The following is a 14,392-nucleotide window of genomic DNA, read 5'->3' on the forward strand; positions in this document are numbered from 1 at the left end:
CAGGCCTCCCTCCATCCCAGGCCACCCCTCCATGAGGCCCCAGGGTTTCAAAACAGGCTTGGCTTTAGCCTTTTATTCTACTGTCCATCAAATTTCTCGCTCATGATAGTCAGGTTAGGGGCTCCTCCAGGGCAGGCCCCTGCACATTTATAAAAGAGGTCCCTCCTCTCCCCTCGAATACGCAGCACTGCTCCCCACAGCCCCACCCCCACCCCCCACCCATGTACACACAGTGTTCTCTGACACTCCATCTCTTCTCAGCTCTAGCCCACGGCTCGACTTCCTTCAGGAGGAAAGGCTAAGAAGAGGGGTTCAGCTCTCGGGAGTCGAGGTGTCTGGGCCAGCCCCTCCAGCAGCCCTCTGCAACATGTCCAGTGCCTCCCAGAAGAAATCTTTCTGGGCAGCCATCAAGGGCATCCAGCCCACAATCTCCTTCATCTTCTCCATTCGGTCCTGCAACGTGGGGCAACTGTGGATCTGGCTGAGGTACTCCTCACAGGCCTGGGCTGTTCCCCCAGGGTCTTGGGGGGCTCCAGCCCCCTGGCTAGGTTCAGGGCTCCCCCCCACCCTGCTGGCTGGCAGGTCTCGATAGACAGGGCACTGTTCGATGTCGTGGCTGGACAGCATATAGAGACACTCTCTGGTGGAGCAGAGGGAGCAGGCACACAAAGGGACCTTAGAGGAGAGAACGGGTGGAGCTGAGGGAGGCTTAACACTGCTTCCAGGAAGCCGACTTAACCCTGATGCTGTGCTGACCCCTCTCAGACAGGCCCTGGCCAGCAAGTGAGCTTCAGCTTGCTATGTTCCAGGACCCATGTGAACTTGGATAGAGCCATGGGGTCAGCTAAGGAGAAAGCGGCGAGAAGTGTGGTGCAAGAAGGGAGACTTCGCAGTACAGGGGAGATGGAACCAATGGATCCCTTACAGGGGTCACAGCTATCTGCTGGGGATGGGGACACAGGAAAGCCAGGAAAAGCTAGAGGTTAAGACCAGCCTGGGCTCCACAGTGAGAATCAACTGGGGCCATGCTTGGTGCCCAATATGAAGCAGTGAAAGAACTAAATCTTACGGGTTGTCCCCTGTCCTCCACTGGCATACTGTGGCATAACTCCCTTCCCACAATTCTTTTAAAGACTTTGGAGAGAAGGGAGGTTAAGTCCCGTGGTCCACCTGGCTCTAGTGTTCTACCCTCCCTGAGGCCTGCCTGCTTGCCCGACCCTGCTCTGACCTTGATGTGCAGCTTGACGAAGGAGGCGCTCCCCTTGGGCCAGCCAGGAAGACGGCCTCCGGCCCCACAGCCGCACCCCAGCAGCTCCTTGCTGAAATCCGAGGTCTGACTCAGCACCAAGGAATGGTTGAGGCCACACCACAGGGCGATGGGGCGTTGCAGATAGTGAACCTGAGAACGGACAGACAACATGGCCAGGGGGGTTAAGGTGGGAATACTAGAGGCCTGGAGGGAAGTGGGGATCCCAGGTTGGAGAAAGGCTGAATGGAAGGCTTGGGGCAGAGTGCAGTCTTGGGAGCTGGAGGAAAAGCAGGTCCTGTCCCAGAAAGTCCACCCTGCCCTGAAAGCTGGCAGCTATCTGTCCATTCCTGTGCACACAAAGTCTCCCAGAGGCTACAGGGCACTCAACTCCCCAGGACAAGACCAGCTGCCGGGGAACCTGCACACGTTTGCACACACACATGCATTCTTGCACATGCACACACACACACACACACACACACACACACACACACACACACACACACACACACAGAATAAAAATACAAAATACCAAGCAAGGGACAATTTAAAGGTCAATCAGGCATGGGGACGCAGAGGGATTAAAGTGACTTCCAGTCCAAATCAGGTTACACAGTGAGCGTTTGTCTCCAAAAATCCAACTGGAAAGCCCACCACGAACTACTAACTTCTCTATGGCTGTTCTATAGTACAGACACAGGTGAACATACGTGTGTGGTGTTCAGAGGGGCAATTGTAGCTGTTATGCTAAGGCCTAGTCTCCCGGGACTCTGAGACAACCTGGAGACTCCTCTGCCTCCCCGTAGCTGGGACTGTAATCATGCATTATTGTGCCTGGCTTTTTAAAACAAACAAACAAACAAACAAACAAGCAAACCAACCCACCACATGATTTCTGGGAATCAAATTCAGATCCTCTTACTAGCAAAGCAAGCCCTGTGCTAAGATTGCCTTTATTGTTTCCCTAAATAAACAGTTTTATAAGCAGTACTGGGATTGAATCTAGTCTCCTGGGTGCCAGACAAGCACTCTGTTACTCAAGTGCGCCCGCAACTCATTTTTCACTTTTCATTTTGAGACACAGACTTGATACATAACCAGGCTGGCTCTAAGCTCAGTGTAATGCTGGCTGGCTTTTGGGGGGCTGGAGAGTTGGCTCAGTGGTTAAGAGCACTGACTGCTCTTCTGAAGATACTGAGTTCAAATCCCAGCAACCACATGGTGGCTCACAACCATTGGTAATGAGATCTGACACCCTCTTCTGGTGTGTCTAAAGACAGTTACAGTGTCCTTATATTTAATAATAAATAAGTCTTTAAAAAAAAAAAAAAGAGCACTGACTGCTCTTCCAAAGGTCCTGAGTTCAAATCTTAGCAACCACATGGTGGCTCACAACCATCTGTAATGGAATCCTATGCCCTCTAGTGGTGTGTCTAGAGACAGCAACGATGTACTCACACACATAAAATAAATAAAACCTTAAAAAAAAATGGATCTTTTCCCCTTCCCTCTGGCCTGATTAAACATTCTGTGTTTTTAATAAATGAGGTGATTATAGTGGGTTGTATTACTTCATAGTTCTTGTTAGCTTAGTTTTTAGTTTCGTTGGTTTTGTGTGATGCACATGTGCCACAGCACCCACGGGATACCTGCATATCAGTTTTCTCCTTCCACCATGGCGGAGCGGGGGGGGGGGTCCCCGAGACTTAACCAGATCATCATGCTTGGTAGCAAGTGTTGTTTTCCTGATAACCATCTCTATGGTTTCCCTGATAACCATCTCCATAGCTCTTTATTTTGGGATGGGGTCCTGTGGTGGTTTGAGTGAGACCTGCCCCATAGGCTCATATATTTGAGTGCTTAGTCACCGGGGAGTGGCACTGTTTGAGGACAAATAAAGAACTAAAAGGTGTGACCTCACTCTTAGGTCAAAATGGCGGGCCGATCTGCTGTTGCAGCATCAAGCAAGTGGCTGGATGGTTTTCGAAAGTGGTATTATAATGCTGTGGGATTCAATCAACTGGGGTTAATGTGAGATGCTACACTACATGAAACTGAAGATGTAAAAGAAGCCATAAGAAGGCTTCCTGAGGACCTTTATAATGACAGGATGTTTCGAATTAAGAGAGTCCTGGACCTGACTATGAGGCATCAGATCTTGCCTAAGGATCAGTGGACAAAATATGAGGAGGACAAATTCTACCTTGAACCCTATCTAAAAGAGGTTATTCGGGAAAGAAAGGAGAGAGAAGAGTGGGCAAAGAAGTGATCTTTTAGTTAAGATCTGTGTGTGTGCCTGGTCTCACCATACTTTTACAAAGTTATTTCAACCCAAATCACAATTTAAGAATTATTTGTTCTACCTATGTCACACTTTAAATAAACATCTATTGTAACCATAAAAAAGAAAGAAAGGAAAGGTGTGACCTCCAGCACCACCATGCCAGTCATGAACTAACCCTCCAAAACTGTACATAAGCTTTCTTTCCTAAGAGTTGCCTTGGTCTTCACAGCAATAGAACAGCGACTAAGACAGCTCACATGTAGCCTGGCTGGCCTAGAACTCACTGTGTAGCTGATGATGGTCTTCAGTTTATGCTCTTCCTGTCTCCACAGACCACATGCTGGGCTTATAGTCACGCACCACTGGGCCTGGGTTTACTAGTTCCAGGGATGAAACTCAGGGTCCATGCACACTAGGCAAGCCTTCTTTCCCTGGCTCAGGATAGCCTTCTCAATCCTCTGTGGCAGCCATGGGCACTGCCTGCATCTGCCCTCTGCCTTGGGTTTTGTTGTACAGCCTGGAATCAACGTGTCATATGGACACTTCCAGGTCAGTGTTTACTCTCACTGCAAAAAGTCTGAGTTTGCATTATGTCTCCTTCTTAAAACCATTCTTTTTTTTTTTTGAGTGTCTGTTCATCTCCCCCTAAAGCAACTCCTACTGTGGCTCTTCCTTTCCATGTGTGCTGCCAGAACCTTGTCTCTTGTGCTGCCACCCCTCCATGGGCATCCTGGTGCGGTTTGCATTCTTGGATTCTGCGCACTTACAGGCAGGTGTGTCACCTCTGAATGACTGCCATCTATTCCAGGACCTGTAAACTCTGCAATGTCTCCTTTCTGAATCATTCCACCCATATTTGTGCCCACTAAGACACTGCCTCAGAGCCCAGTGGTTTTCAGCGCACCCTCTCTGCTCTCACCTAACTAGTCTTTTGTTCTCTTCTCTCTACCTGCTACTCTCTCTCTTGTCGAGACTCCTATATTCCAGAGGCTGGCCTTGAATTCTGTATGGAGCCAAATGACATTGAATTCCAATTTCCCTGCCTCTACCTAGTACTAAGATTACAAGTATGAACCAGGGCCCTGCAGTGGTACATGCCTTTGAGCCCAGCACTTGGGAGGCAGAGGCAGAGAGGCAGAGGAGAGGCAGAGGAGAGGCAGAGGAGCAGAGGCAGAGGGGCAGAGGCAGAGGAGCAGAGGCAGAGGGGCAGAGGCAGAGAGGCAGAGGCAGAGAGGCAGAGGCAGAGAGGCAGAGGCAGAGGCAGAGGCAGAGGCAGAGGCAGAGGCAGAGGCAGAGGCAGAGGCAGAGGCAGAGGCAGAGGCAGAGGCAGAGGCAGAGGCAGAGGCAGAGGCAGAGGCAGAGGCAGAGGCAGAGGCAGAGGCAGAGGCAGAGGCAGAGGCAGAGGCAGAGGCAGAGGCAGGCAGATCTCTGTAAGTCTGAGGCCAGCCTGTCTACAAAGTGAGTTCCAGGACAGCCAGGGCTACATAGAGAAACCCTATTTTGAAGAACAAAACAGAAGATTAGAGGTTTACACCACATGTCATGTTTTTATGTGGTGCTGGGGATGAAACGCTGGGATTTGCGCATATAAAGAACATCTCTGTCCTCTGAAACACTCCCCAGCTGTCTCCCACTTCCTCCTCCTCTACTTCATTCTTCCCAACAGGGTTTTGGATTAGGGTCTTGTACATGCTAGCAGACATGTGCTCTCTACCACAGGGTCCATCTGGGGTCCATCTAGCCCATCTGGCCAGCCTTCTTCCTCGTTTATGTCTCATGTGTAAGCTTCATCTTTACCCTGCTCTCATTATGTGGGATGCCTTTCCCTCTCCGCACCCGAACCTTCTCAGACTCACAGGTTCTGCTAGCATCACTATGCATGTGTGCAGGGAATGTGCAGCCATGCCTGTAGTGTCTTTCTCACTTGCCCTCCATCTTTTTGAAGCAGGGTCTCTCACTGAACCTGGAGCTCACCAGTTGGCTAGACTGGCTGGCTGCTGAGTCCTGGACGCCTTCTTTCTCCCTCTCCCAGTGCTGGTATCATAGGTGCTTACCGACATGTCCAGCTTTTTACATGGGTACTGGGGATCTGAACACAGCTCTTTGGGCTCACATGATGAGCACTTTACATTCTGAGCCATCTTCTCGGGCTGCATCTCACCTTTCCTAATACTTCAGCACACCCAGGTTCCCCCAGCCCACTCCTCCACTCAATTCCTTCTGCATATATAGTGTGCTCTGCACAGAGCAGACCTTCTCGGACAAGACCTGCAGCAGCACCCGGGTGTTATAAGTGATGGGCTTAGCTTTGCCTAGGGGAAGAGGAAGTGGTTTCTAGGAAGTATGGCAAAGTCACTGAGTGCAGGGTTAGGAGACTGGATGACAGTCGCCAGGAAACAATCTCACCTGTGTGGGCTCCCCTCGGTCCATTTTGTCTCCAGTTCCCAGCTGCCCGTATCTGTTATTTCCCTGCATAAAGATCCGGCCAAATTCATCTACCAGGCCAAGATGATTATAGCCAAGAGCACAGAAGAGGACCTAGGGAGGTTAAGACAGCAAAAGCAAGTGAGCCACTCTGTTCCCAGGAAACTCAGCTCCAGAACTGCCCCCTAGCCAATCCCATCTGGCCTCCTCTCCCTGAGTCCTCCTGCCCCACCTACATCTAATCTTCCAACCCTGGAGCCCACCCTCTGCTCTGCAGCAGCCTATGCTGCCCCGCCATCCTCCACACCAGCATCCTACCTTGGCAGGCAAGGAGAGAGCCAGTGGCATCTGGTGGTCCAGGGGGTCAAAGGCTTGAAGGGTCCCAAAGAGATCACGATACACCCCGGGGGTATGCACCTCAAAATACACTCCCCCCTGGTCTGGGGGGTCAGGAGCCCTCAGCTCGGCAGCTTTAGGCACCTGTTTCCTAGGGATTAAAGTCCCACCTGTGATGGTAAAAGCTGAATGATTGCAGGAAGTCTCATACAATCAACACATCAGCTCTGATACCTGGGAGCCTAGCCATAGTCTCCCTTAGGCTGCCCTAAGGAGTTTGATGTATGGAGGGATCTGCCCAGGTTGGAATCTTAAGAGAGAGAGAGATAGTTGTTTTTAAATTTTTCACTGTGTGTGTGTGTGTGTGTGTTATGTGATGTATGTGTGTGTTATGTGATGTATGTATGTGTGTGTTATGTGATGTATGTGTGTGATATGTGATGTGTGTACGAGTGTGTATATGTTATATGGTGTATGTATGTGTGTTATGTGATGTGTGTGTGTTATGTGATGTATGGTGTTATGTGATGTATGTATGTGTAATGTGATGTATGTGTGTGTGATGTATGTGTATATATGTATGGCATGCATGTACCACAGCATTCGTATCAAAGTCAAAGGACAATGTCAGGTGTCAGTATATGCCTTCAACCTTATTTGAGGTAGGGTTGCTTGCTGTTTTAATGCCAGACTGGCTTTCCTACAAGTTTACAGGGACCCGGCCCCCCATCTCTGCCTTTGGATCCTGCTCTCTGTGTGTTCTGGGGGCTTGAATTTATCCTCAACCTTGCACAACAAGTACTTTCCCCATGGAACCATTTCCCCATGCCTTGGAGGTACTTCTTACCCGTGATATAGAGGGTACTGCTCTGGTTGGAAGCCATGCAGGTCACACGCAGGTGAGGCAGGCATCGAGACACCTTCCTGAGGGCTAACTGCACTGTATAGGAGCGTGGCTGGTCCAGCTGGGTCTCATTCACAACCAAGGAGTAGATCTTTCCTTCCTCTGAGGGGTATGAAGGGAGGCATACCATTACATAGAAGAAGAGATTCATCAATAGCCAGATAAACATCCCATGGGACACTCAACAGAAACGCTGCCTGCCCTAGAGTAAAGTGACAAGGGAAAGAGTGGAGGGCCAATGAGATGACCACGTGGGTAAAAGCACTTGTGACAAATGAGTTCAACTGCTGAAACCCATGGTGGGAATAGACCATAAGTCCTGAAAGTTGTCCTCTGATTTCCTATGTACATATGACAGGTGCATGCCTGCATACATACAAACACACACGCACACACACACACACACACACACACACACACACACACACACACACACATGGGGGGGGGGAGTATGATGACACAGGCAGACCTCTGTGAGCCCAAGGACAACATGATCTATACAGTAAGCTCTAGGCTAGCAAACTGAACTACTTAGTGAGACTCTGTCTCAACAACAACAGAAATAAAATAAGGAGAAAGAAAGAATAGAAAGGGGAAGGGGAAAAAGAGAATAGCTCCCAGCCCCCAGGCTTCAACCCTGAAAATTAAACAGGAGGTACGTCAGCATGAGAGATGAATGGAGAGCAGACCCAGTGATTAGCTGGGTCTTAATTTGAGTGTTGGGAAGAACGAAGCCTGGCTATTAAGGTTCCCGCCTGGCATCCGGAAGTCCACAGGGTCTCAGTCTCTAGGACTGAGGACGCTGGGAAAGTGTGCAATTTGGGGTCTAAGTTGTTGCGGCTGCCAGCAGCTCGCAACATGAACACTAAGTAAAGTACCTCACATGGAGGTTAGGAGGAGATTGGATTTTTAAAATCAGATATTCATTAGAATAGTGCTTTCCAAACTACTTAAAAAGCGTTGTAATAGCATGGGCACACATGCCACAGTGCATGCGCAGAAGCTGGCGGACAGCCTCCGGGGTTGGTCCTTACCTTTTAACCTGTCTGTGTTACAGTCTCACCCCTGCCACTATATATGCTGACTAGCCTGAGGGCTTAGGGATTCTCCTGTCTCCATCATGACTCTCACCATGACTACCAATGCAAGTCTGGCCTTTACATTGGTTCTGGGAATCCACGCTCATCTCATGCTTGCTACCCAATTGTACCATCTACGCCACACTCCTGTTTTGTTTCTGAAACAAGGTCTCATATAGATTGCCTCAACTTCTCTATGTAGCTTAAGAAGAACCGCGAACTCAGACTCCCCTGCCTCCACCTCCCCAGTGCTGGGAGTACAGGCACGTATCCCCACATCCACTTTATACTGTGCTTCGTGGAGATGGAGCTACATCCGCAGCCTGAGAATTTATCTGAAATTCTATGCGAATTCTAGAACTTTTGCGGTTGAGAGCAGGAGCCGGCAGCAGGTAGAATGCTCTCTGGAAGACCCCTTTCTTTCTCTCCCCTTCTCAGCAGGCCTTGAAGAATTGGCTAGACATTTGCAAACCACAATGTCACACCTGTGAGGAGCAGTAGGGCCCGCTGGGTCTCCTGGCCAACCAGCACGATCTGCTTGAAGCTCATGGAGTGGTGGAATGTCATCTTGAAGACCCGCTGCCCACTGGACTGCAGATAGACCTCCACACAGTCACAGGCGCGGCTACCGGTGGTGCCCACCACTGCCGGCTGTTCCCGAGTAGCCAAAACATAGAGGTACTTCCGGTAAACCGTGTCACATCTTGGGTCGGACGCAAACTGTGGGACAAGATGATGCTGTCTGGGGACCTAAGGCTCTGGGTGGGAAGAGGCTAGAGCAAGTGGATCATGGGATGGCGAATGAAATGCTTGGGTCCAAGGTTAAGTAGTGAGAGCTTAAGAGTAGTGATCTGACTCAGTGGCAGAATATTTGCCTAGCATGTGTGACATCCTGAGTTCAAGTCTCAGTACAAACAAACAAACAAATAACAAGAAAATAATAGATACATGGATTGCTTTCAGGTTCCCTCCAAGAGGGCAGATGTCTCCTTAAGGGAGAGACTCAGGACAGGTGAGAGTTGAGTCCTCTGAGACCAGAATTCCTCTACTCACATCCTTGGCGCCTCGACACAACACCACGTAGCGGCAGGCCCGCTTCCACTGGATCTGGCCGAGGGTGGAGGAGACCAGAGCATTTTTGAGGAAGAAGAGGGTCCCCACGTAGTCAAGAATGAACACGTGGTCCTTTGTGGGTAAGAAGCGGCGGTAGCCATGGGCTAGCATGGGGGCCACACTCTTGCTGAGACATCGGCGGCGTCCTCCGAATGCCTGGAAATACAGGCCCTTTGTATCTGAAGAACAGGAAGGGATGGTTTCAGGGTTGAGATGACAGGAGTGGTGAGAGTCAAAGCTTGGGTGAGGTGGATTTTGTTTTCCAGATACCCTGCTATCGAGATTTTATTTTTACATCCCTAGACTTAGGGACCAGACTCCTTCCTGGGAAACTTGAATTTATACACAGAAAACTTGGATTTATACCTTACATCTGCCCCACCTCATCCTGTGCTTCATAGTAAGCAATTCTTTAGTCCAACCTTGTAAGAGAGAAAGATATCAAAGACGCATAAGAATAATGAGAAAAGAAACAGAAAGAAGAGAGATAGGGAAAGCCAAGACAACCCAGCCATCTTCTTTCATCTATGGCTTTCTGGTCAGCTTTCTCTAAACTCTCGTGTGGGGGTTGGGGGAGAGGAGAAGTGGCGATTAGGTAGGGCCTTTCTGAAGTGGAGTATTTGGGTCATTGTTCTCAAGCTGGGGTGATTTTGTTCCTCAGAGACACTGGAAGTTGGTACTGCTATTATGTAATAAGTAGGACAACCACCACCACCGCAAATTATTTTGTCTCTGGCCGGGGAGATGGCTTGGTGGTTAGGTTCTTGCCTTGCAAGGACAAGGACCAGCGTTGAGAGAGATAGGAAAGCCTGGATGGGTTTCTTGGCCTGTCTGCAATTCTGGCCGGGATCCTCAGAGCAAGCTAGTCAGGGAGCCTAGTTTTGGGTTTGTCTACGAGAGTCTGCTTCACAGAATAGAGCATGGAAGGATGCTTGAAGATGCCTCCTGATACCAACTTTGGTGTCTACACGCGCACATCCCAATGTGCACATGTGTCTGAACACATGCAAACATGAAAAAAAGGTATTACTTCATTTCAGCTGTCATAGTGACAAAAGTCTGGGGAGATAGCTTAGTGTGTAGTTATGTGCTGTGCAAGCATGGGGGACCTGGGTCCAGAGCCCCAGCACCCACAGAGAAGCTGCTGTGGAACCTTTGAAGCCTAGCATGCACTGGCTGGGGAAGGGGAAAACAGAGGCAGAAGGCTCCCTGTGGCTTGCTGGCCATTCTGTCTAGCCAAAACCAGCAAGCTCCTGGTTCCGTGGAAGAGTCTGTTTCAAAACAGAAGGCAGGGCTGGAGAGATGGCACAGCAGTTAAGAGCACTGGCCGCTCTTCCAGAGGTCCCTGTTTGGTTCCCAGCTCCCTGGTGGCAGTTCAGAACCATCTGTAACTCCAGGTCCAGATGATCCGATGCCCTCTTCTGGCCTACTTGGCACTTTGTGCATGTGGTGCACGAACATATATGCAGGCCAAGCACCCATCCACATAAAGTAAAGGTAAATATTTACAAATACATAAGGGAGGGAGGGTCAGAGAGGGGAAGAGAGCCAGTGCCAACCTCTGGCTTCCACATGTGACCGAACTAGCTGATGCACCAGTATACACACACATACACACACACACACACACACACACACACACACACACGGGGGCGGGGGGGGGGAGTTAACTCTGATTTAAAAGAAGAAGAAACTCCACGTCTGGGAAATAGGGCTGTCTCTAGGGTTAAACATGGAAGAATTGGTGCACACAGGGAGTCATGGCTAACATGGTGATGAAGCTGTGAGTGGGCTGTCTGTCAGAGGGGGGGGCCTGAGAACCTTGGAGGAAGTACTCCATGGGGCATGCTTGAATCTAACAAGTTTCTTTCAGACAAAAGGTTGCAGGGCGGAGTGGGGGGTGGGGGGCTGGAGAAATGGCTCAGTGGGTAAGAGCACTGACTGCTCTTCAGAAGGTCCTGAGTTCAAATCGGTGGCTCACAACCACCCCGTTATGAGACTGGGTGCCCTCTTCTGGTGAGTCTGAAGTCGGCTACAGTGTACTTAGATATAATAATAAATAAATCTTTGGGCCAGAGCGAGCAGGGACTGAGCAAGCAGAGTTGACCGGAGCTAGTGGGACCGACTGGAGTGAGCAGAGGTCCTAAATTCAATTCCCAACAACCACATGAAGGCTCACAACCATCTGTACAGCTACAGTGTACTCATATACATAAAATAAATCTAAAAAAAAAAAAAAAGGTTTTGTGTGTGTGTTGCAAAGGTTGTGGGTCTGGGGGTGGGGGAGAGGGGGTGCAAAGATCATCAGATAATTCGATAGAGAAGGAAGTTCCTATAAGGAAGGGCTGAGGCAGAAAGAGGAGGAAGTTACTGAAGGGAAGTGTACAGTTAAGAATGGCAGCTCTCTTCCAGGGCCGGGCACCAGAACTCTGGTCACGGATTCGAGGGCTGAGCCTTCGACAGATGCGCCTCCACACGCCCTCAGCATCACACACTTCATGGAAGTAGTGGCAGGTCTGGCCTAGGGCGACCAAGTCTTTGACTGGGAGGAAGGAGACAATGTGTTCCACCTGTGGAGGAGCAGGAGGGAGGAGGGGGAGTCACAGAGTGCTCCTCAGCCCTGCAGTCACCGTCCTCCCCATAAACCCTAAAGACTCACCAGCTCTGGGGGGAACAACTGAACAGAAATAGGGTTCCCTCTTTCCTTCTTTTCACTCCCAGCCTCCAGGCCACAAGAAGGGCAGCTGCGCTTCACCTGCCAGAGGAGAAAGGACAAGGGTTCAGTGGGGAGTCACGCCTTTTTTTTTCTCTGCTGTTCAAACTAGTTTTTTAAAAAAACAAACAAACAAAAAAAAAAACCCTCCTGCTTTGGGGTTCATCCAATTCCAACCCTATGCTAGCAAATCCAGCCCTCCCACCTCTCTCCAGGACTTGGGTCTTCATCCCTCCCTTGCCTGCCTTATTCCTGGACCTGTCCCTGGACTTCTTGCTGCTAGTCAACTCCCTGCCCTTCCCTTGCCTGGCCACCCCCCTCACCCTGAGCCCCTCCTCCTGTCTGCACAGCCTGGTCAATTTTTTCAGCTTCTGTCTCCGGCTTCTCCTCACCATCCTGACTGGCCCCTCCCTGCTCCTGCCCTCATCTCTCCAGGCCCCTCGGCTGCCCAGGCCCCAGGCCCCCGTCCCCGCTGCCTTTCCCACACCATGTCCCCAGTCTAGGCTTGGGGGGCCTCAAGGGCCCCTCTATCATCTAGGCCCCACCCCCATGGAGTCTGGGGCACATAAACCTTTTTGTGACCTCACTGTCCAGCAACTGTGACCTATTCTCCTTAGCCTGACCCCAGAGGTAGCTTCTGGGTTCTCGCTCAGTTATGGCTGCCAGAGGGCTCATGGGATACATGCTTTATTGGAGATATAAAGAGTGAGCTACTGATAGATGGTAAGTCCTTCCTCTTCTAGGAAGTTGTAGCAGACTCAGTTTTCAACTGAACTCTGAAGAGAAAAACTGAGAACTCCTAAGTAGTACCGGGCTTCCAGGGGATTTGTATCTCCAGGGTACAAAGCCCAAAAAAAGGATAGAGCTGGCTGTAAGCTCAGTAGGTAGAGTGCTTGCCTGTCTTGCATGAGTCCCTGGGTTTGATTCCTCACACCAGATAAAGCCCAATATGGCCGTGCACACTTGCAATCCCAGCACTCGGGAAGTGGAAACAGGAGAATGAAGAAAGGAGTCCAAGGTCATTGTTGGCTGCATAATGCATCTGAGGCCACTCTGCATTACTGCATTACATGAGACATTATCTCAATAAAATAAAATAAAATGTTGGCCGACAAAAACAATGGAGAAAAGGGGACCCCACCTCTAACTTTCTGCTCACAGAAGCAAGATGCACGCAAGAACAATTGAGTATCAGTTCTTTAGTCTCATTGAGAACAAGTCCAGAGTCACGCGCTGCTTTCTCGACGGCCAGCAGCCTGGTTGCATGAGGAGAGGACAAGCTAATGAGGCGAGGGGAGGGGGAGGAGGGAGAATGAGCTCTGGAGGTCAGGGCATCCTCCACTTGGCGTTTTCTGTGGAGTGACATACTGTCCAGACAAGGTAGCATCTGATAGGTAGGGGGAGGTCTACACCAATAAATGATGGAACTATGGCTCTCCCAGGAGCTTAAAAGGACTTAATCCTGTTAGACAACCAGTGCAAAAACGCGCAGCAGATCCATTCATTGACTCTGGCCAGCTGTTTCTCACCCACACCAGCTCCATCATCTGTGTTAACCAGGAGATGCAGCTCCTGCGCAGGGCATATGCTTAACATGTGCGTGGCTTTGGAGCCCAACCCTGCTTTCTTATGGTAACTAGCAAACAGCTACTTTGGGAACCTAAGAACCTAAGAAGGGATTTTAATGATGAAGAAGAATTCTGTTACATCCATAGTGTGTGTGTGTGTGTGTGTGTGTGTGTGTGTGTGTGTGTGTGTGCAGGCGCGCGCGTGTGCAAGTGCTATGTAGCACACAGGTGGAGGTCAGCTTGAGAGCAGTTTCTCTCTTCCTAACCTGTGGGTCCTGGGAATAGAACATTCCTTTACCCTCTGAGCATTTATTCAGTCCAATCTTGAAGTGTTACTTTTTGAGGCAGAATCTCACTATGTATCTCTGGCTATCCTAAAACTCAGTATATAGGGTTAGGGTTAGGGTTAGGGTTAGGGTTAGGGTTAGGGTTAGGCAGGGTTAGGCCGTGAGTTTGGCTGGCCCTGAACTCACAGATCCACCTGCTTCTGCCCCCTGATTACTGGGACTAAAGGAGTGCATTGCTACATCCAACTTTTTTTTTTTTTTAAATATTTACTTAGCCGGGCGTGGTGGCACACGCCTTTAATCCCAGCACTCGGGAGGCAGAGGCAGGCAGATTTCTGAGTTCGAGGCCAGCCTGGTCTACAAAGTGAGTTCCAGGACAGCCAGGGCTATACAAAGAAACCCTGTCTCAAAAACCAAAAAAAAAAAAAAAAAAGA

General features: G+C 49.9%; 1 protein-coding gene, 1 long non-coding RNA gene and 1 pseudogene across 2 annotated transcripts; 2 read left to right on the forward strand and 1 right to left on the reverse strand.

The window, feature by feature from the left end:
* Positions 1-60: 60 nt before the first annotated feature.
* On the reverse strand, positions 61-12,634 carry Fbxo24 (F-box protein 24). The gene is made up of 10 exons (NM_027708.1): positions 12,495-12,634; positions 12,049-12,144; positions 11,776-11,959; positions 9,330-9,568; positions 8,762-8,996; positions 7,141-7,299; positions 6,276-6,463; positions 5,940-6,071; positions 1,229-1,399; positions 61-675 (listed from the first exon to the last, which is right to left on the reverse strand). Exons 1-10 carry the CDS (start codon positions 12,495-12,497, stop codon positions 313-315), a joined length of 1,770 nt encoding a protein of 589 aa, NP_081984.1. The 5' UTR covers positions 12,498-12,634; the 3' UTR covers positions 61-312.
* Gm36266 (predicted gene, 36266) lies at positions 262-2,803 on the forward strand. The gene is made up of 2 exons (NR_165817.1): positions 262-486; positions 1,134-2,803. It is a non-coding gene; the product is annotated as a predicted gene, 36266 (long non-coding RNA).
* Positions 3,167-3,649, forward strand: Gm16089 (predicted gene 16089; annotated as a pseudogene).
* Positions 12,635-14,392: the final 1,758 nt, after the last annotated feature.

This window comes from Mus musculus, chromosome 5, assembly GCF_000001635.26.
Source record: "Mus musculus strain C57BL/6J chromosome 5, GRCm38.p6 C57BL/6J".
In the NCBI taxonomy this organism is placed as follows: domain Eukaryota; kingdom Metazoa; phylum Chordata; class Mammalia; order Rodentia; family Muridae; genus Mus; species Mus musculus.